The sequence below is a fragment of the Micropterus dolomieu genome, linkage group LG01 (assembly GCF_021292245.1).
Source record: "Micropterus dolomieu isolate WLL.071019.BEF.003 ecotype Adirondacks linkage group LG01, ASM2129224v1, whole genome shotgun sequence".
NCBI classification, from domain to species: domain Eukaryota; kingdom Metazoa; phylum Chordata; class Actinopteri; order Centrarchiformes; family Centrarchidae; genus Micropterus; species Micropterus dolomieu.
The window spans coordinates 18427926-18447765 of NC_060150.1; the positions used below are offsets into that span (position 1 = coordinate 18427926).

Here is a 19840-nt window from a genome sequence, read left to right on the forward strand (position 1 = left end):
GAATACGAGTGCACTCCAGATTTAGCTGCAGCCAGCTGACCGTGTGCTTCTCCCTATACCGCAGTTCTGTGTCCATGCATGCAGCAAACTGAAAGAACTGTCTGTCGGAGCGTCTACGTGAAAAGAGAAGGAAGACATTGCTGGTAGTATTGTCTTCAGAGTTGTTAAACACCTCAGCGCACTGAAGGAAGTCATCTGACTGTGTGAGGGGCAAGATCGTTGATGTCTGCAGGCAGAGTAGGAGCTCTCCTGTCTGACTGGTCCACCAATAGCAGAGAAGATGACCCCTTGAGTTATCAAGCACGTAAAGTTTGGTTCAGATGTGAGCATGTACACGTAAGTTACAACAACTTCCTGTGTCATGGCGAAGACTTGATCTCTGACGCCACCCCACGGACACACCCATTGACGAAAACTCGCAAATAGCACAACTTTTCATCTTCAATGCCTTTAGAAGGCACAGCACAAATTTGAAGTCAGTCGGACTAAATCCCGAGGACGAGTTCGTTAAAGTACGAAGTGTGTAAATCATCCAAAATTTGACGTAAAATTCAAAATGGCCGACTTCCTGTTGGGTTTAGGCTATGGCTCCAAGAGACTTTTTTGTGCGTCTGGACAAGATACACGTACCACAGAAAATTCGTGCACGTAGGTGAAACGTGCGGCGGGGGCTGCTTCGTTAAAGGTCACTTTCTGTTGCCATCAGGTGGCGCTATGACTGTGGGTGAATGTCGGCATGTACATGTGTTCAGGGCGGGACTCTCATCCTACATGTACACTTTGGTCCGGATGTGAGCATGTACACTGAAGTTACAACAACTTCCTGTTTCATTGCGAATCATCGACGCCACGGACACGCCCATTGACGAAAACTCGCAAATAGCACAACTTTTCATCGTCAATGCCTTTAGAAGGCACAGCAGAAATTTGACGTCGATCCGACTAAATCCCTAGGAGGAGTTCGTTAAAGTACGAAGTGTGTAAATCATCCAAAAATGGCCATAAAATTCAAAATGGCCGACTTCCTGTTGACTTTAGGCTATGGCTCCAAGAGACTTTTTTGTGCGTCTGGACAAGATACACGTACCACAGAAAATTCGTGCACGTAGGTGAAACGTGCGGCGGGGGCTGCTTCGTTAAAGGTCACTTCCTGTTGCCAGCAGGTGGCGCTATGACTGTGTGTGAATGTCGGCATGTACATGTGTTCAGGGCGGGACTCTCATCCTACATGTACAGTTTGGTCCAGATGTGAGCATGTACACTGAAGTTACGACAACTTCCTGTTTCATTGCGAATCATCGACGCCACGGACACGCCCATTGACGAAAACTCGCAAATAGCACAACTTTTCATCGTCAATGCCTTTAGAAGGCACAGCAGAAATTTGACGTCGATCCGACTAAATCCCTAGGAGGAGTTCGTTAAAGTACGAAGTGTGTAAATCATCCAAAATTTGACGTAAAATTCAAAATGGCCGACTTCCTGTTGGGTTTAGGCTATGGCTCCAAGAGGCTTTTTTGTGCGTCTGGACAAGATACACGTACCACAGAAAATTCGTGCACGTAGGTGAAACGTGCGGCGGGGGCTGCTTCGTTAAAGGTCACTTTCTGTTGCCAGCAGGTGGCGCTATGACTGTGGGTGAATGTCGGCATGTACATGTGTTCAGGGCGGGACTCTCATCCTACATGTACAGTTTGGTCCAGATGTGAGCATGTACACTGAAGTTACGACAACTTCCGTGTCATGGCGAAGAGCTGATCTTTGACGCCACGCCACGGACACGCCCATTGACGAAAACTCGCAAATAGCACAACTTTTCATCGTCAATGCCTTTAGAAGGCACAGCAGAAATTTGACGTCGATCCGACTAAATCCCTAGGAGGAGTTTGTTAAAGTACGAAGTGTGTAAATCATCCAAAAATGGCCATAAAATTCAAAATGGCCGACTTCCTGTTGACTTTAGGCTATGGGTTCTTGAGGCTTTTTTGTGCGTCTTGATACGATACATGTCCCCAGAAAATTTCGTACATGTAGGTTGAACGTGAACGAGGGGCTAATCATTTCCAATTTTCAAGGTGGCGCTAGCGAGTTATTTTGCCACGCCCATGTGCGAAACTTGTAGAATACGAAATTTTTCACCGGTTCTGACATGTTTGCAAATTTTGGTGAGTTTTCGAGTATGTTTAGGCCATGTCATTTGGGCCTACTTTGCAGGAAAAAAAAAAATATATAATCCGAGCAAATTCAATAGGGACCTTGCACGGTCGTGCTCGGGCCCTAATAATCCGAGCAAATTCAATAGGGACCTCGCACGGTCGTGCTCGGGCCCTAAAAATCCGAGCAAATTCAATAGGGACCTCGCACGGTCGTGCTCGGGCCCTAATAATCTTAGCAAATTCAATAGGGACCTCGCACGGTCGTGCTCGGGCCCTAAAAAAAACCAAAATATAATCTTAGCAAATTCTATAGGGACCTCGCACGGTCGTGCTCGGGCCCTAAATATCTCATAGATCTCCAATATGCTAGCTGGAGCTCACGTTTCTCACTGAACAACAGAAAGTAGGAAAGTGGTAGCTCTGTAAGAGGAAATGAAAGAGAAGAGGAGGCATTACAGCTGTTCATTTGTGTGTTTATTATAAAATTGGTTAAGACTACACTTCATCACTTCAAGCTACACTTTTTATTAAATTTTTTCTAAAAATTAGGCACTTTAATTTAGTTTACTTAAATTTAGAATTTATTATTTGAATAATTATTATTTATTATCCTTCCAGTTTGATGTGAAAACTGACTGAAATATTATTTGATTTGACAGTCAGTTGTTGACTAAAAACATGTGTTGATACAAATATAGGTTATAGTACTGAATGATAACGCAAGTTCGTCGTTTTGATGTTCTGGACCTTTGTTTCGGGAAATTTTCTCTAACTAGACCTCTTTGAAATCTAATTGAATACCCCTGAACTAGGGGTTAAGTGTCTTGCTCAGGGACACATTGGCGGATGGGTCACAGGCAATTCAAAGTGCTTTACGTGAGTTAATTTAGTTAAAAATATTCCTTGTGCAGACTGAAACCAGACTAATACAGGAAACCACGACGTGACAGTGCCACTCTCCTCTGATACCAAATTGAAAAATATTTATTTGATGTAGGAAATGTGCTCGTTAGGAAAGAAGTGATACACAATTCAAAATATAAATGAATGACACAAACACACACAAAATCCTCATGTATTTGATGTAATGATGTGTAAGATGCAACTGTGTTGAAAAAAAATTAATGACATGTCTAAATGTCATGTGAGCTATTTAGACAAACAAGCCACATGCCATTGGGAATTTTGACTCAAGGCAGAATTAAAGAAAAAACTTTGGCACACAAGTTGTTTTGATCTTTCTTGTGACAAACGTACTTATTATAAGTTGCTTTGGACAAAAGGATCTGCTAAATGCCCTAAATGTAAATGACATCTACATCGCAGAGTATTAAACCACAGAGTTTCTCTACTCTAACAGATGGAGTCTTTCAACAAGTGCAAATCTGACCTGACAAGGTAATAATGTGCTTAAGGCCTCAGATTACTTTACAGTAAAAAAAAAAAACAGAAATACAACCATGGGAACATGTGGTGGTGCAACTTGGATGTAAAAACACAATGACTATACATAAAAAGTTGGGAAAAAGCTCTTTACAACAAAAATATAACATAAGGCATGGGTTTCTCTGGCAGACTGAATCCTCTAAATTCAAGAAATACTTTGCTGGTAATTCCTTTAATCAAGATGTTAAATTAAAAACAAGGGTTTTAAAAACTAGTTCTAGCTTCGTCTGCTGACGGTGATCCAGGTCTCGTCCTTAGGTGTGGATACCAGCTCAGATCTGACCTCCACGACCTGTCCCTTCAACTGGTGAAGCTTCAGCTGCCGCACCACCGTGCTGAGCAAGACAGTAGCTACAGGGTAGGCGAACCTGTCAGAGAGACCAAATATAATTAATCATGGAAATTTCATTCAAGTATACAGGATGTCCAAAACAGTGAGTATGTCCAGATCATTTTAGCCAAACTACCCCCACACAGCACACTCAAAGTCAAATAAGATTCTTTTTACAGCTCCAAGAAAGCTTGAAATCAAATTCATCAAATTTCTCAACTGTTTTGGAGCTATACGGTTAAACTGAGGGTCCGTCCAATATTACTCTCAGTATCATTAGCACAGTCTAGACCCAGAGGGATAATAAGGTACAGATCAGACAAAATGCATCTTTACCTGAGCTCTGGGCATGTTTGATTTCCTGAAAATCCAAGCAGACAGAAGCTTTTCCTGACTGATTCCTCCTCAAATCGATCTGGGTCAAACCTGAGGAATGTCACAGTAATCACAAATTTTAGATCAAATCAAATTCTAAACCTGAAAGATACCTCACCCTGTGATGCTGTCACACTATTTCAACTATCAACGTTTGTTTAGCAGGTAAAGTGTTTACCATGTTCACCATCTTAGGTTAACGTGTTAGCATGCTAATATTTTCTTATTAGCACTAAACACAAAGTACAGCTGAGGATGATGGGAATGCCTTGAATTGTACAGGTACCCAAAGTATTAGACAAATTCAAGTTTTGACCTGATGGTGGGGCTAGAGGAAAAGGCAGGGGGTCACAGTTTTTTATAGTTGTTTAGTCCAGACGCCACTCCCCAGCCATTTTGAAATGAATTGATAGACATGTCAATAGTAAATGTAAATGTAAATAAAGTGAACCTGTATGGGGCGCTCCAGGTGTCACAATCCTGCAGCACCACTCCCAATGCATAGATGACCAAAGTCTGAAATATGGCAAGGTAACAAAACTTATATATGTGCAAAAATATATATATACACACCATGTTTTATATGATCCTGTCTTAATGCCTTTTATGATTCTAAAGCACTTTGAATTGCCTTTTTGTTGAAAGGTGCTATACAAACAAACTTGTCTTGCCACCCTTACTCTTGTTATTTTCAGTTCTAATATACAGTAATTAGTTTTTCTTGTAGACACAGGGGGAAAAAAAGTCTACATAATAGGGACCATAAAAAAACATATCACATCACTGAATTCTTGTTTTGGTTTCCACTCTAGATTTGGATGACTAACTTCTCCAAATACACTTTTCAGATGAAGAAAAAGCTCACATACACAATACCTACAGCCATGAAGATATACACATTTCCACTAAATGGCTATTTGTTTTTTCTTAGACAGTTTATCAATTGTAATTCCAATCATGTCAGGTTTATTATGTTGGTCAAATCAAAAAGGCACACATTTTCTTCAAAATTAAGGTTTCTCTTCTGAAGGTCTCTCAACAATAAATGTGTCAGATCATCTGGCTCTAATAACCTGTGATGAGCTTAAGTGAAATAAACAGACAGACAGCAGGAAACCAGATACCTCTTTAGGAATGACGTGTTGATCGACTTTGCCCTCCACTTGCTGAAGCTGGGCAGCAACGGGGGTCAGCTTGGCAGTCCTCACCGTCTCGTTGAGCACCTGCTGGCAGTATCTTTCCAAAGACAGTAATGTGATAAGATCAAGGTCATTGAACACATCAACAATGCCTGGATGAAATTTTGACCTTGAATTATTAAGTCCCAAACTGGTAAATCACAGTGAAAACATGCATTATCTTTCCATGTTTCACTAACACTGGATCAATGCCAGGTGTCTAGCCTGAGATTTGATGGATTAAATAGAAAGCCTGATCCACAGCTCTTACCTGAGCTGAGGGATCTTGTCCAAGGTAACTGGATCTGAACCCAAAACCTCATCCAGCTCCTGGTACAGTTTGTCCTGAACTTCCTCTGAAGTGGACAGGAAGCGAAGGGCCCATATACACACTGCCAAAACAACATTTTAAATTTAAGCTTTAGGGATTCATCAGGGAATGTTTGGGGTTGGGGTTTGATTTCTTGTTCTAAGACACTTTATTTGATGTACACACATGCTTTATGTTTTAGGGATTCTACGGTTAAATCTCAACATCAGAAAGAAAATTCTGGATTATTCTTCTCATCCTTCTCACTTGTGAAGGAAAACCATGGTCTCTTTTTAGCCATAAAGTTAGAACAATGTGATATTTTGCAGACAGAAAATAACCTCCTCTATGTGACATGAAGCTGAGGAGATTGGTCAGTTAATTTTAGAGCTGAAACAGTTAGTTGATTAATCAAGTATTTGAAAAATTGATTTAAGTTATTTATTGTTTTGATGGTTGTCACTTACAGTTGGCAGTGATGACGCATCCAGCCAAAGTGAAAACCATGCAGTCCTCCATGATCTGAAACAAGCAAAAACTGTATTTCAGTAGGTTTTCAGACCTTGGGGAACCATGAAGATATTTAGGTTGTCTTCTGGGCTTTAAACTAGAATTGGTGACATCATCAGTATTCACCTGTCGTTCTGTGAGGCTGGACTGAAGCAGAGCGTCCACAAACACAGTCTGCTTCTTCTGGGCTTTTCTCTCCTTAGCCACTGACAGCAGCACAGCCTCCATCTCTGACAGAGCTGAAGAAAAACAAATGACATTTGTTACTTTTTCACATGAACACTTACACTGTGGTTACAAGTTAAAGGGTCTGCTTCCTTCTGGCTCTTCAAACAGCATCTAAAATTAACTCTGACCACGTGCCAAGTCCCAGTAACAAGTGTCCTTGGCAGATAAATCAACTAGTCCTCCAAAACACTGCCTTTCACTGATTAAGGCGAGAATAATGAAGACTTGGTTATAGTTTTTATCTGTTGTCTGTCAAGCTGCTCTACACACAGAGATCAAGTGAGCAACTCAAGAGCCGAGCAACAGTCGAAGCCCAGCACTGCTCCCACATGTCAACACACAGCAGGGGTGAGGGAGCTAACATCAGTTATTTTAAAGTTCATGATGCAGACTCACTAACCTTTCTCATAATGTGCTTTCCTGCTGGAGCTCTTCTCCAGGGAGCCGTCCAGGTAGCCTTTCCCGATTTCTGACCAGATCTGGTGGCACCAGCGTGAGTCAGAAGAAGAGAAAAACAAATCAACTGACCCATTTCAACAGAACTTCAACAGGCCAAATTCCTGGTTAAGAGGTATTGAAATCCTAAAAGGACTCCGTGCCCTTTGTAGACGTTCAACAAATATGCAAAAATAATATTGTAGAAGATGCAAAAGACCACATTTAACACCCTCAGGTGCAGATAAATGGACCAGAATCCAATGCACAAGAGTGATTTTTCTCAGCTAGAAAACCTTTCACTCCACTGTGGCTATGGATCTCTTCCTTAAGGTAGGTGGCATTGTCTCACCGCGTCGTGGTTCTTGCGGAAGGAAAGGACCTCAGTATCGTCTTTATAGCGCTCGCCCAGAGCAAGCTGGGTGACAGACTTCATGGCCAGACCCAGCAGGTGGGCACACAGAGGGGTGTGTTGATCCTCCGGGAATGACTTCCACTTTCCCATCAGCTCCTCCACCAGCTAAGTGAAAGAAGACAAACAATTTCAGAAAGTGTATTAATGACTTCATTTCAGCGAGGAAGATAAAGGTTTTGCAGTAGTAAATATGTCTTTTCATCAGCGATATGAACCTTGAGCACAAGAGGGAAGTTGTTCTTCAGTGTGTTGTTGATGGCACTCTCATACACCTTTTTCCTTATTACAGTTTCAGTGGCCCCACCTCCCATTCCTGACTGGTAACCTAGCAACGACTTCAGCATCGTCTCAAAGGAGTCAGCTGAGAAGAGCAATAAAAACAAAGCTTTGTTTGTTTTTGTTTACAACAGGATAAAAAAAAAAAAAAAGGCTGATACATTTACCTAATAAAATCAAGGATTTTTGTATTGTTATCATCAGCTAGCAAAATTTTAATTCCTCACAGAATAACCTACCATGACCAACTATGACAGAGGCCTCTGGTGCACTTACTGGTGTGGTTGGGGTTGATGTGTTGCTGCAGCTGGTGCACAGAGCCCAGGCTAACCACCGGCCGACTCCCAAACCAGAATGACGCCACAGACCCAAACTCCTGATGCAGACTGACAAGGAACTCATGCAGACTGCCTTTGTTCACAATGTCCTGCAGGTTTCCATCTCTGTGACAGGAGAGTCATGATGTACATCTGCTACACACCACCCGATTGATATGTGCTGACATTGGAAAGTTACTTTGTCCCTGTCAATGGTAAAAATCTGGACATCTGTTAAAAAGTACAAGAAATAACATATTTTACACATATTGTTCTATTAATGTATTTTTTTCAGGGTATTAGACTTGTGTTCTGTTCAATAAACTCCTTACTAGAGTGTTATAAATAACAGGACTTGCCAGGGAGCCTGCTTGCATATAAACCTTACAAAATCCTTTTACTTAATGAAAGTTAACAGCAGCTGGAAAAAGCAGCGGAAAAGATGTCAACTTACTTCTCATCTGTAGGATTGAGACCTGGGATGCCAGAGGCCCTTCTAGATGACTGAAAACATGATTAGAAATGCATTTTTGCAGTTAGTGTCAATGAAATACTTCATTATTAATATGATTTTGATAATATAACGTTAGATGTGTTCTGCCAAATCTGGTGTTTACGCCTTTACTGTCTTGTCTGATATGTTGGTTGGTTAGGTTGGTTATCCCTGTCCAGATTACAGCTACAGCCGTTATGTTAGTGGTCCATTCACTAGTATGAAATCAAATTGGGAATTGAATGCGGAATTGGGAAAACTGAATGCGTCTTCACATTGGAAAACCCCGTGTAAGGTGATAAATTTTAAAGTCTTCCGGTAAAATTGGCAGACAAATGACAAATTAATTACAAATGACAGTATTTATCTAACACTCGACTTAAAAAACTGGTTTGGTAAGTGGATTACGAAGATTGAAGTTGTAACTTATTTCATTGAACCAGGCTACTGGTTGGTGCGTTGGATGTCTGCTGCATGCCTAAGTGACAAAGGCATTGTAACAATTCGTTGAAGATCTTTAATGATGTTATATGAGACGCTTCCGCTTGCCGATGAGTATTGGCTTAACAATGCCTGGGCATAACAGACAGCTAAATAGCTAGCGTTAGCATAACTTGCAGCTACCTACAAAAAGCAGTGACTCACCGGGTACAAATACAGAACAGCGCCGACCAAAATGATGACAAATGTGACAGCAAAGATGGCAAAGTCCAGCATGACTTCTCGCTTTAAAGAGCACTACTCTGCTAACTTTTAGTCATGAATATCTGGAGATTTCCACACAAGCTGGTAACAGTCACTGTTAACACGTCAACAGAAACTCCTCGGGTAAAATTGTTTCTCTGTGCTCGGCTACACAGCCTGGATGGCAGGGAGACCAAACTAATTGACACCTGATTGACACTCAATGAAACACTCTCTGCCAACTGCATTCACCCATCACATGTCGACTGACTGCCTGTTTTTATTGTTTCTCTGACATGTTTAACAGGAAATATATTAAATGGTTTTATAATACTTGTATTGTAAAGAAAAAATATAAATAAAGATTTAATAAATATGTGATTCTATGTGCTTTGCCTGGTCACACCATAACAGAAATATACTGTTAAATTTGGTAAGGTCACATTCTGTACAGATTATGAAAATCTATATATATCTATCTATAGTATCAATAGGTTTTATGCATGAGCACCTAATTCCTGTAGAATGTAATAAAGAAGTGCTGTTGGATTTGTTGGATAAAAGTCTGTATTTAAAAAGAGACAAGCACATTCACATTTCAAAAATACAAAAAATAATCTCTAACACATTCAGAGTTCACTGCCAAAATACTACAACAAAGCTCTGCAGTAGGTGTCACAGCAGATACAGGCTACAGAATTCTTTTTTCCTCAGGCAGTCATTTCCGATCTTTCGTCTGGTTTGGGAGGCTCAATCTCCATGGCCATCAGAAAACCTGAGGCAGAAGCACAAGATAATAGAATCAATAATTAAGGCAGATTTTAAAAACCCCCAATTTGATATTAAAACAGTATTTAACACAGACTATTCTCTCTCACACTCTGTGTAGTCTGTTTCCGGTCGGGTGGCAATGAAGATCCAGGCCAGCCCCACCAGCAGCGCCACCACCAGGTTGACGGTCACCCACGGGTGGAGAATCTGGTGCTCCGACCCTGGTGGCCTGGAGAAGAAAAAGGAGATCCTGAGATACCATATCCAGGCTTCATGGTGAGAGAAATATGATTCAGTGAGCTCACCATAAGGTTGTGTTGAAGACTGGGTACAGGTTGATTCGATCGCTGGTCATCTGTTGGCTCAGAGAGAGGACCAATGCGGAGAAATACACTGGATGAAACCAAATAAACAAAGAGTGTGAAGTGAAACCATCTGTATGAGAGGAAAAGCACTGATAACCCTTAAAGACCCTGTGCTGAAGGGGCGGATTTTAACTTGGACTCACAGAATGAGGCGAGAGCGACGGGGTCCAGCGTGATGAACTCCCGCAGAGCCATTGAGCCTTTGGCCAGGTTAACTCTGAGAACATAAGACTACACTTTCTTAAAAAACAACAGATTTTTCAGCTGCAGTCCTCCTAAAATACATACATCCCTGAGCAGCTTCACTGTAAGTAAAAAAGCATTCTATGAAAGTTAGTATTCCATAAAGTTGGGGGAGTTTAAAAAGAATTAAAGCAGCAGAGGCCGAGACCTCCAGATATCCAGTAAACCCTGGAGCCTGGATAATTCACTCCAGTTTGTTAAAGGTTCAGTGTGTAATACTTCTGAGGCTCTATTCACAGAAATGCAATATAAGATCCATAACTATGTTTTCAGTGGTGTATAAAGACCTTACATAATGAACCATTATGTTTTTATTACCTTAGAATGAGACACTTATATCTACATAACCGTAGGCACCCCCTTCTATGGAGGTCGCTGTATTTTGTCATCATGTTTCTACCGTAGCCGTCAACAAACAAACAGCGCTACAGAACGCGTTTCGTCATCACGGCGTTCTTCTTCTGCTTGTGTAATTCCGTGTAGTGTAGACGCCCGTCACTACATCGAATATGTACAAAGAAGAAGAAGAGGGACTAATAATAGTATTAATAGTAATATACAGTCTCCAAGTAGTCTTCTGGTTTATTAGAAGTAAGAACAGAAGTGACATCTGGACAACTGAAGGAGCACACACGTGTTATTTTAGAAGGAGAGCCGACAGCGGAGCCGGGACAGACAGCTGCAGCAATCACGGATTTTGTGGATTTTCACAGATGGAAGGCTATAACGCTAATGTGGGACAGATGTTTTCAAAGCGGTGCTGAAGTTGTCTGTTTTCTGCTGGACAGGTAATTACCAGACCTTAGCGATGCAAATGAAAACTGTTGTTTGATAGCTTTAGCTAGAAGCTGGCCATAATCACAGAGAGCCGTGACATGTTTCACATGTCAGTGGTGTGAAATATGGATTAATTTCATGGCGCCTACTTATTCTCCAGCCTGTGGTTTGGCTTTGCCGGTTACTTAGCAGGACAATCAGCTGATCAGTAACATTAATTGGCAATAAAACCGTAACGTTAGCATAGAGCATGGAAGCATCAGCCAGCTAAACTTTTACTGACTGGTAGAAAAACATTTATTGTTAGTTGGATTGGTTTATTCTCCAGCGCTGTGCTTTCGGTTGTGATGTTATGTTATTAATTTCATGTAGTTACTCTCTCTCTCTCCAGCGCTCGGTTTTTGGTTACGTTCATGAGAATCAGCTGATCGCTAATTGGCAATACAGCGGCAGCTTCCAGCATCAAAGCTCAGATCAGCCAGCTAAACTTTGAAAAAATATGTAGTTGGATTGTAATTTCATGTAGTTCTTCTCCAGCGCTCTGTTATGGCTTTGTCACGTGGACAGAAATGCGCCGTTACCTTCCTGAGACAAACAGCTGATGAATATTATTGGTAATGAAACGGTAACAGCAGGGAAGCTCAGATTAGCAGCTAAACTTTTTACTACCCTGGTGGAAAACATGTATTTCTTTTTACTGCTAATGGTGATATATAACAAGACCGTGTGCCTATCAAGTGACCAATAATAAATACTTTTCGAATTTGCATTAAAAAATGTTACTGGATAGTGTCCCAGTGTGCACACAAATATGCAATTTGTACTTTCACATGCTAAATGCCCATTAAAATGTTGCACCATTTTACCACAAGCTGAAATTATGGCTGTCAGTACTACTTTGTGTTTCTGTTGTATTTCAAAAAATTCAAATGACATTTTGGTAATATTTGCAGATCGCTTATCTAATTAAGCAAGAGGAGCCTTGATTCTTACCAGCCAATGCCTTTGTAAACTTTATGTATTATGTGGTTTATAATGGACTGTGGTGCAGAAACAGTGAGGCTTACATTGTCCTAGTAGCTGTCAGTGGTTGTTACTTGATGCACTAGATGTGATAGTGTTTGAGAATTTCTTCATTTACTTTGTTATGTTAGTCCAGATGAGCCAACCCTCCCAAGATGTAAAATAATGTATTACAGGAGTATGAGATATCATGTAGCACTTCATTTCTTCATGTGGCTGTTGTTTATTAATGAAAAAGTAACAATAATATTCAAAACAACATTTGGTTTTACATAATTTCTATAATTTCTTAACACATCTATCTAAAGAAACCTAATTTCTCGAATGGCAATCTCTTTTATCTCATAGATGACATATTGGTCCTGTCTCAGGCACCACACTGTTTTGCATCATTTTCAAGATACAAGCCTTTAAATTACAAACTGTTGCCTGCATATAAAGGCGAGTGAGTGTTTCAATTTCCTCCAATGTATTTTTGCTGATTGAGAGAAATTAGAGCACAGAATAAATCTGTTTTTAGAAGAGATCAAGTTTGTGTGTTTGTTTGAAAGTTTTTATACTCTTGTGGAAGAAGTACTGACTTCAAGTACTGTAAAAAAGCCTGCCTGCATGGCACTAATGTTGCAGGATATTTCCCCTGGGTAACAGACTTGGTGCTCAGCTGTGAAGCAGAGGCACTAGTGCGTAGTGGTAAATACATGGCATTCCTGGAATTTAAGCCCAACTTGCATAGGAAGATGTTTAAGCATATCACTCTTAGTTGAAATTACAATCTTACAGACATTACAACTAGCGCTGCCGTCATCTTTCCTCATGAAATGAAGTCACGCTTTGGAACTTTTTTCCTCTCCGCCATTACTCCTCCTTATTGCAAGTTTCCAGCAGCACAGACGCATGAGTTTGATATCATTGTTTTACAATGTGCAAAACATGCATCGATGAAAGGAATGATTTAGCTCAGAGGCATGTGATTCCTAAAGACGTGTTGTTAAGATTTGGCAGAAGCACAATCCCAGCTTTACCTGTCGAAGGCGGCGACCGTGCTGATGGCCAGCAGCATGTAGAGCAAAGACTGGGAGGGGTAAGCCAGGCTGTGGTACTGCTCCAGCAGGTTGGACAGAGCGGTGAGGTACTGCCCGGCTAACATGTACACCACCACCACATTCCACACAGCGTAGCCCGCCAGGAAGCCATGACAATACAGACCAAACACTCTGCAACCAGATATAAAGGAGAGGAGAAGCATTTGGGGTGGGCTGCAGGTGGGGGTGTAATTTACAAGCACAAAGACACTTTTTCTTCACCTGAAGCCCTCATGTACTCTGATAGAAACATCTCTGGTGGTCCAGAGCAGCTGAATTTGCTGGAAGTCTGTCATGTTTTCCATCTGGTCGCTGGTCTTCCTCCAGTCTGATCGCTCAGCAGCCTGGAAACATTCTGCGTGTCAACACACACACACACACACACACACACACACACACACACACTTTAGCCATTTAAAGAGGTGGTATTGTGCTTTTTGGCTTTTCCTCTCTCCATTATTGAGTTATATCTCTTTTGTGCATTTAACAGGTTTGCAAAGTGAAAAAGCCCAAAGCCCAGCCCAAAGGGAGTTCCCATCTCCCACAGAAAGCACTGCTCTGAACCGCTTGAAACCAGCTCATTTGTAGTCCAGCCCTTCACTTCCTTTACTTGTGACGTCACAATGAAAACGCGTCATAAAGCTTGCCAAGCGACTAGAGGGGTCAGGCACGCCCTCAAACCAAGGTAGTCTGAGCGGAAGCCCTTTGGCTCGACTAGCCTTTGTTTGGTTTTCCATTGTAGAAATGTTGTACCTGTACCTGCTTTCAGGTACTTTTTTTCGTATCACCTCACCTCCGTCGAGGTTCCAAGCGAGCTGAGGGATACTAAAATGTAATGTGAAGACACGACAGACTAGAGAATATTCACTATTCACTGCACCATCATTGCGTGCACCAGACAGAGGCCAGCAACAGAAAGTTTTATATTTTACGGTTTCGTATGGAATTTCATCACTAAATCCACTTCTGAGAAGTTTTGAGGTGAGAAATCAGCTGTGTAGATTTCGAATATTGACAGTTTTACGAGAAGTGATCGGAACAAAAATGTGCTTGAATATTTTCCACAAGCGGCTGCGGGAGGAGCCTGTGCCAGCTGCCCGCTCACAGAGCCCTCTGCTCCCGCCGTCACACAGACCGCTGCAGCAACAACGGCAGAGGAAAACACAGCTGGAAGGTTTTCATACCGTTTATCTGTCTTTACATTCTGAGGAATGTTGAAATGTTTTAACTTAAAAAAGACAAAGCTGTGTGGATCGCTGGTGTGTGTGTTGCATTGAACATTACGTCGCGGCAGTTGTGTGTGGCGTCGCTATGACGACAAGCTACGTACTATCTCTGGGTACTATCTGCAATGGAAAACGGAGCAGGGCCGAGTAGGGTCGAGTCTATCGATTTGCGCTATGGTAGCTTTTTCCGGCAAGGCAACATAACGTTAGATCGTCACAACACCGGCAACAGTTCAACGTTTAGTCCTAAAAGACGATGCACGGCAATGTAACTTCACAGACTGTTCAAGTGCCGAGGTGTTGTAAACGTTGGCTAAAACAGCTAAAGTTATAACTATAATGCTAACGTTACACCCGAATGCAAACGTTCAAATTGTTCGGCCAATTTTTATGTAAAATTGAGTTGAAATATGGTGATTTTTGTAGTGGTTTATGGTAAGATGTGGAACAATGATGTTGTGTGGTTGTGGACTTCTGAGTAACTTATACCATCTGCTAGGTTACGGTCGCAGTCTGAAGCGGCTTTGATTTGGATCACACTACCTTGTTTCTTGCGACCCGCCCCTCTCTGCTTCTGATTGGCTAGTAGTCCTTACCTGGGAACTGTGCATGTGCAACTCCCAACAAAGATTTTGTACAAGTAAGATGCATCACTCTGTAGCTCAAAAGCGGAGCGTACAACACATAGGGTGAAAAGAGGAGCTGCAGCAATGTGCAGTATGTGAAAAATGTGGTGTTTTTAGAAAATTAAACCACGTAAACCTGTTCTGGTACAACCCCTAATTAAGATTTTGAACCTGAAAATGAGCATAATACCACCTCTTGAACAGAATGGACCACATCTTTCAGTACTCACTGTTCCTCTCTACAAAGACTTTCCCCACCGGCTGGCTCTGACCCTGAGGAGCTGAAAACAGGGAATGCTGGGGGATAGGAGGAGGGGTGTCAGTAATAATATCATCCTCTTCTACATCCAACTCATCGGGAAGCTGCGATTCCGCGACTTTTGACTTCCTGAAATAAGAATAAATGTTGTAGAGAAAAATGTACCATCTATGATATATCTTGCTGTAACTTATTTCCATATTAACTCAACTGTTTGTTAAATTTTCTCTTCCGCTTACAGCAATTATTTTATCTCATTTTGTAGTATTTGTTTTGGTTTGGAATCATTTTATTGTGTCATAAAACAAACTCTTTCCAACATGGCACTTTGACATGCAGAAAAAAAAACATTTGCAGACACATAATAAAAAGTAATAAAAAGTAAACTCTCAATAACATAACTCAACCCAGGGTTTTATGCATACAATTAAAACACAACTATAATGTTCCAGGAACAGACATTTGCAGCACATATAGCTAATACCAGCTAATTTTTCTCCAATTATTGTTATTTTCTTTGTTTCTTACTTTCTCTTTTTTGGTTTTCTGACCACTTCTTGTCCGTCAGAGGTCTGATCTGCTGTATCTCCATTCACCAGGTTGGCTTGGTCATCTTCAAGATCTGAAACCACGAATGAACACATCTTTAAGATCTTCTTCTTCTGTCTTGCTTAAGGACATGTGAGCTGGCCATTGTGGGTGTTTATAGTTGAGCAGTAATCTCGCTACTTGCCATGTTTTTTAGAGTGAGACTGTTTACTTGTGAAGGTTGAAAAGCCTCCAAAATTTAGTTTGCATCATTTACATCCTAATGAAACTCCAACATTTCACGTTGAGAACGACAATGCAGAAATGCAGCATTAACAGGGAAACGTGTTGTTCTCAGTCTTTACCTATAGTGGCAGCTTTCTTTTTCTTCCTCCTTCTCTGTAGGGGGGCGTCCATTGTGGCTTCAAGGGTAAGTTGCTCGCCGATCTCAGATTCCCTCCGGCTGCCCAGGCCTCCCATTTCCATCCCCTGATCTAAACAGGAAACAGCAGAAGTTTTCTAAGTTACAAACCCATGTTATAATGTTCTTTTCTGTTTTTTAAATTAGGAAAACAACCTTTCTTTCTTTGGACTCACTCAAGTCACAGATTTTATTTTTGTGGAAAACCATCAACAACACTGTGTGTGACGCAGTGCACACACCAGCACATACGCACACACCCAGCAGGCCGCTCAGGGAATTTCTATGGTGATGTTTGAAACCAAACTCACCAGTGCGTCCTGAGTGACAGTCTGTGCATCGGACGGGTCAATGGGTTAGAGGAGAGATTTGAACTGAGATAAGGATTCATTTATGGGTGGTTGAACTGTGGGGGTTTTGTATTGAGCACTGACTGAGGTAAACTTTGTGTTTCTTGTCGTCTGTCGATACCTTTGAAATACCAAGACATGCAAACAAGCATAAAAGGTTTTTGTTTAAATATATTGAACACTGAATAACATTATTTACATTGTCTATGAAGATTCTCAGTCATCCAGGTCATAGTTATCCAACAAAGGTTAAAGTCAAGGGCAGGAACCAGGAACACTAACGAACCAGCAGTATTGACGATCCTGGCAAACGACCCCACTGAGGATAAATAGCTGAGTTTCCCTGCCAGTCAGTCAGAACTGAAGAAGTCCTTTGGATGAGGGACGAAACGTCTTCCAGTATCTTCAACCAAGTCTAGTTGCCCTTGACTTTATCCTTCGTTGGATTATTTACATTAAATGGTGCCTGAATGAGCCGAATGTTCTTCCTTCTTTAGCCCATACATTTCAAAAGTGGCTGATAATATTTCTGATTCCTGCTTGTGAGCTTTCATGTTGGGATGAACTAGCCCTTTAAATCCAGGTAAATAAAAAGTTTAAATTGTGGGTATGACAAACACAATCACTTTAGATGCTGCACAGATGCAGGTGTGTGTGTGTGTGTGCGCGCGCTTGTGTGTGAGTGTAATGTACCATCCATATCATCGACTTCATTCGTCTCTTTTCTCACCCTCTTCTTCTTATGTTTTGGTGCTGGTTCTTCTCCTGTGCAAGACGATAAATAATGAGAAGTTAAATCAATTAAAGTACAAATATGAGATGCTAAATATCCTCCTTTCTATATTTTAAATCCTGACTCACCAACTGTGTCTTGACTTCATGTTTCCACACATACCACAAAAGAGAGAAGAAAGGTTTGGTTTGACTGTTCAGCATTAAGACGACATTATATCACAGTAGCTAAGTAACACATTCACCTACCTCGGCATTGTGGGAAGTGCTCGTTGCGCTCGCTTAAGAGACAAAAAGAGAAGTCAGTTTTGTTCTTTCTGTTTGTATGTTCATTTTCACATCCATGACTCATAACATACAACCAGATTTATTTAACCAAAGTGTTAAACACAGTTTTATCCCTGTTTCACAGTTCCACCTGCCAAAGTCTGAAAAATATGAATGAAAACTGTGATAATTACATCACAGTTTTGTCTATACTCCCCAGCAGCATGTAACAATACATCCTAATAATACAATTAATTAATCATTAACCATAACCTGAAATCTGGATAAGCAGCAGACACTTGAAGAATGACTGAATGGATTAAGTAATTAGAAAGGTACAAAAGGTCAGAGGTCTAGAACCAAACTACCTGGGGTTTTTTATTAAAACACACACATACAAAAACATTTTCTATGTAAAATATTCAAGTCAAAATATCCTGTTGAAAACCCTTTGAAGCTTTTTTGAGGAAAATGAAATCAATGCTTTTTAAGGCTTTTCCAGAACTGTTTTTGCTCCGATCCTGTTATTAGGGCACGAGCACGAACCGTGCGAGGTCCCTAATGAAATTGAAGAGATTATTTTTAGGGCCCGAGCACAAACCGTGCGAGGTCCCTACTGAAACTGTAAGGATTATTAGGGCCCGAGCACAAACCGTGCAAAATCCCTATTGAAATTTAAGAGATTATTAAAGCTGCAAGCAGCGTTGGGGCGGTCCCTCGCACTTGTAGCGCGTCCAGGTGTGAGCCGGCCGAGTTGCATATTCTGGAGTTCTGCCGGTGCGGCTGTGAATTTGCTAAGAGGTTCCGACGCTGCATGAAGGTGCTATATGTCACTTCCTGTGTCCCCTATGTGGAGCTACATAGCACTTGCCGCTATGAATATAAATCGGTATTGGCGTGTAGATGTCTTCGGGGTGGGACAGTTATCAAGCACGTAAAGTTTGGTTCAGATGTGAGCATGTACACTGAAGTTACAACAACTTCCTGTGTCATGGCGAAGACTTGATCTTTGACGCCACGCCACGGACACACCCATTGACGAAAACTCACAAATAGCAAAACTTTTCATCTTCAATGCCTTTAGAAGGCACAGCAGAAACTTGAAGTCGGTTGGACTAAATCCCTAGAAGGAGTTCGTTAAAGTACGGAGTGTGTAAATCATCCAAAAAGGGCCGTAAAATTCAAAATGGCCGACTTCCTGTTGACTTTAGGCTATGGGTTCTTGAGGCTTTTTTACATGTCCCCAGAAAATTTCGTACATGTAGGTTGAACGTGAACGAGGGGCTAATCTTTTCCAATTTTCTAGGTGGCGCTAGCGAGTCATTTTGCAACGCCCATGTGCGAAACTTGTAGAATACGAAATTTTTCACCGGTTCTGACATGTTTGCAAATTTTGGTGAGTTTTCGAGTATGTTTAGGCCATGTCAGTTGAGCCTACTTTGCAGAAAAAAGAAAAAAATTAAAGCTGCAAGCAGCGTTGGGCGGGCCCTCGCACTTGTAAGCGCGTCCGCGCGTGAGCCGGCCGAGTTGCACATTCTGGAGTTCTGCCGGTGCGGCTGTGAATTTCCTACGCGTTTCCGACGCCGCATGAATGTGCTATATGTCACTTCCTGTGTCCCCTATGTGGAGCTACATAGCACTTGCCGCTATGAATATAAATCGGTATTGACGTGTAGATGTCTGCGGGGTGGGAGAGTTATCAAGCACGTAAAGTTTGTTTCAGATGTGAACATGTACACTGAACAATAATGTACCCAAACAATAAAATAAATTCCTTTTATATTTCCCTGCCTTGTTGTTTATGTGTACATACAGAGGAAGAATGTGAGAACAGCACACATTTCATCGTTACTGTGTGTTAGAGCATGGGAGAACAGTGGATACTTTTAATATAGCCCACACCCCTAATACTGTGTAACTATAACAAGTAGAGAACAGAAGAAAAAGATGTTCTTTCTTTACAACTGTCTGCATAGCTTATTCATATTGTGTAATGAATGAAAATAAATAGGCCTA

At 41.3% G+C, this 19840-nt stretch overlaps 2 protein-coding genes across 3 annotated transcripts in view; both read right to left on the minus strand.

Moving 5' to 3' along the window:
* Positions 1-3119: 3119 nt before the first annotated feature.
* LOC123977799 (cytochrome P450 20A1) lies at positions 3120-9557 on the minus strand. Its single transcript, XM_046060778.1, has 13 exons — positions 9116-9557; positions 8432-8481; positions 7937-8103; positions 7600-7745; positions 7322-7489; positions 6935-7013; positions 6433-6545; positions 6264-6318; positions 5758-5878; positions 5433-5544; positions 4760-4824; positions 4270-4359; positions 3120-3970 (listed from the first exon to the last, which is right to left on the minus strand). The coding sequence occupies exons 1-13, from the start codon at positions 9185-9187 to the stop codon at positions 3820-3822; spliced, it is 1389 nt and encodes a 462-aa protein (XP_045916734.1). The 5' UTR covers positions 9188-9557; the 3' UTR covers positions 3120-3819.
* Positions 9558-9703: 146 nt separating this feature from the next.
* Positions 9704-19840, minus strand: part of LOC123977809 (transmembrane protein 237B-like) — a 12548-nt gene continuing 2411 nt past the window's right edge. Inside the window, exons 3-14 of one of the 2 annotated variants that reach the window (XM_046060789.1) lie at positions 17807-17838; positions 17687-17700; positions 17519-17590; positions 16420-16548; positions 16055-16148; positions 15498-15655; positions 13638-13770; positions 13356-13547; positions 10434-10507; positions 10231-10318; positions 10033-10154; positions 9704-9929 (exon numbers count right to left, since the gene is read on the minus strand). In XM_046060789.1, the coding sequence (XP_045916745.1) occupies positions 9865-9929; positions 10033-10154; positions 10231-10318; positions 10434-10507; positions 13356-13547; positions 13638-13770; positions 15498-15655; positions 16055-16148; positions 16420-16548; positions 17519-17590; positions 17687-17700; positions 17807-17838 (1173 nt within the window). In that variant the 3' untranslated portion in view covers positions 9704-9864. Of the gene's footprint in view, positions 9930-10032; positions 10155-10230; positions 10319-10433; positions 10522-13355; positions 13548-13637; positions 13771-15497; positions 15656-16054; positions 16149-16419; positions 16549-17518; positions 17591-17686; positions 17701-17806; positions 17839-19840 lie in introns of those variants that run through there. The other variant, XR_006826765.1, reaches the window with a different exon arrangement.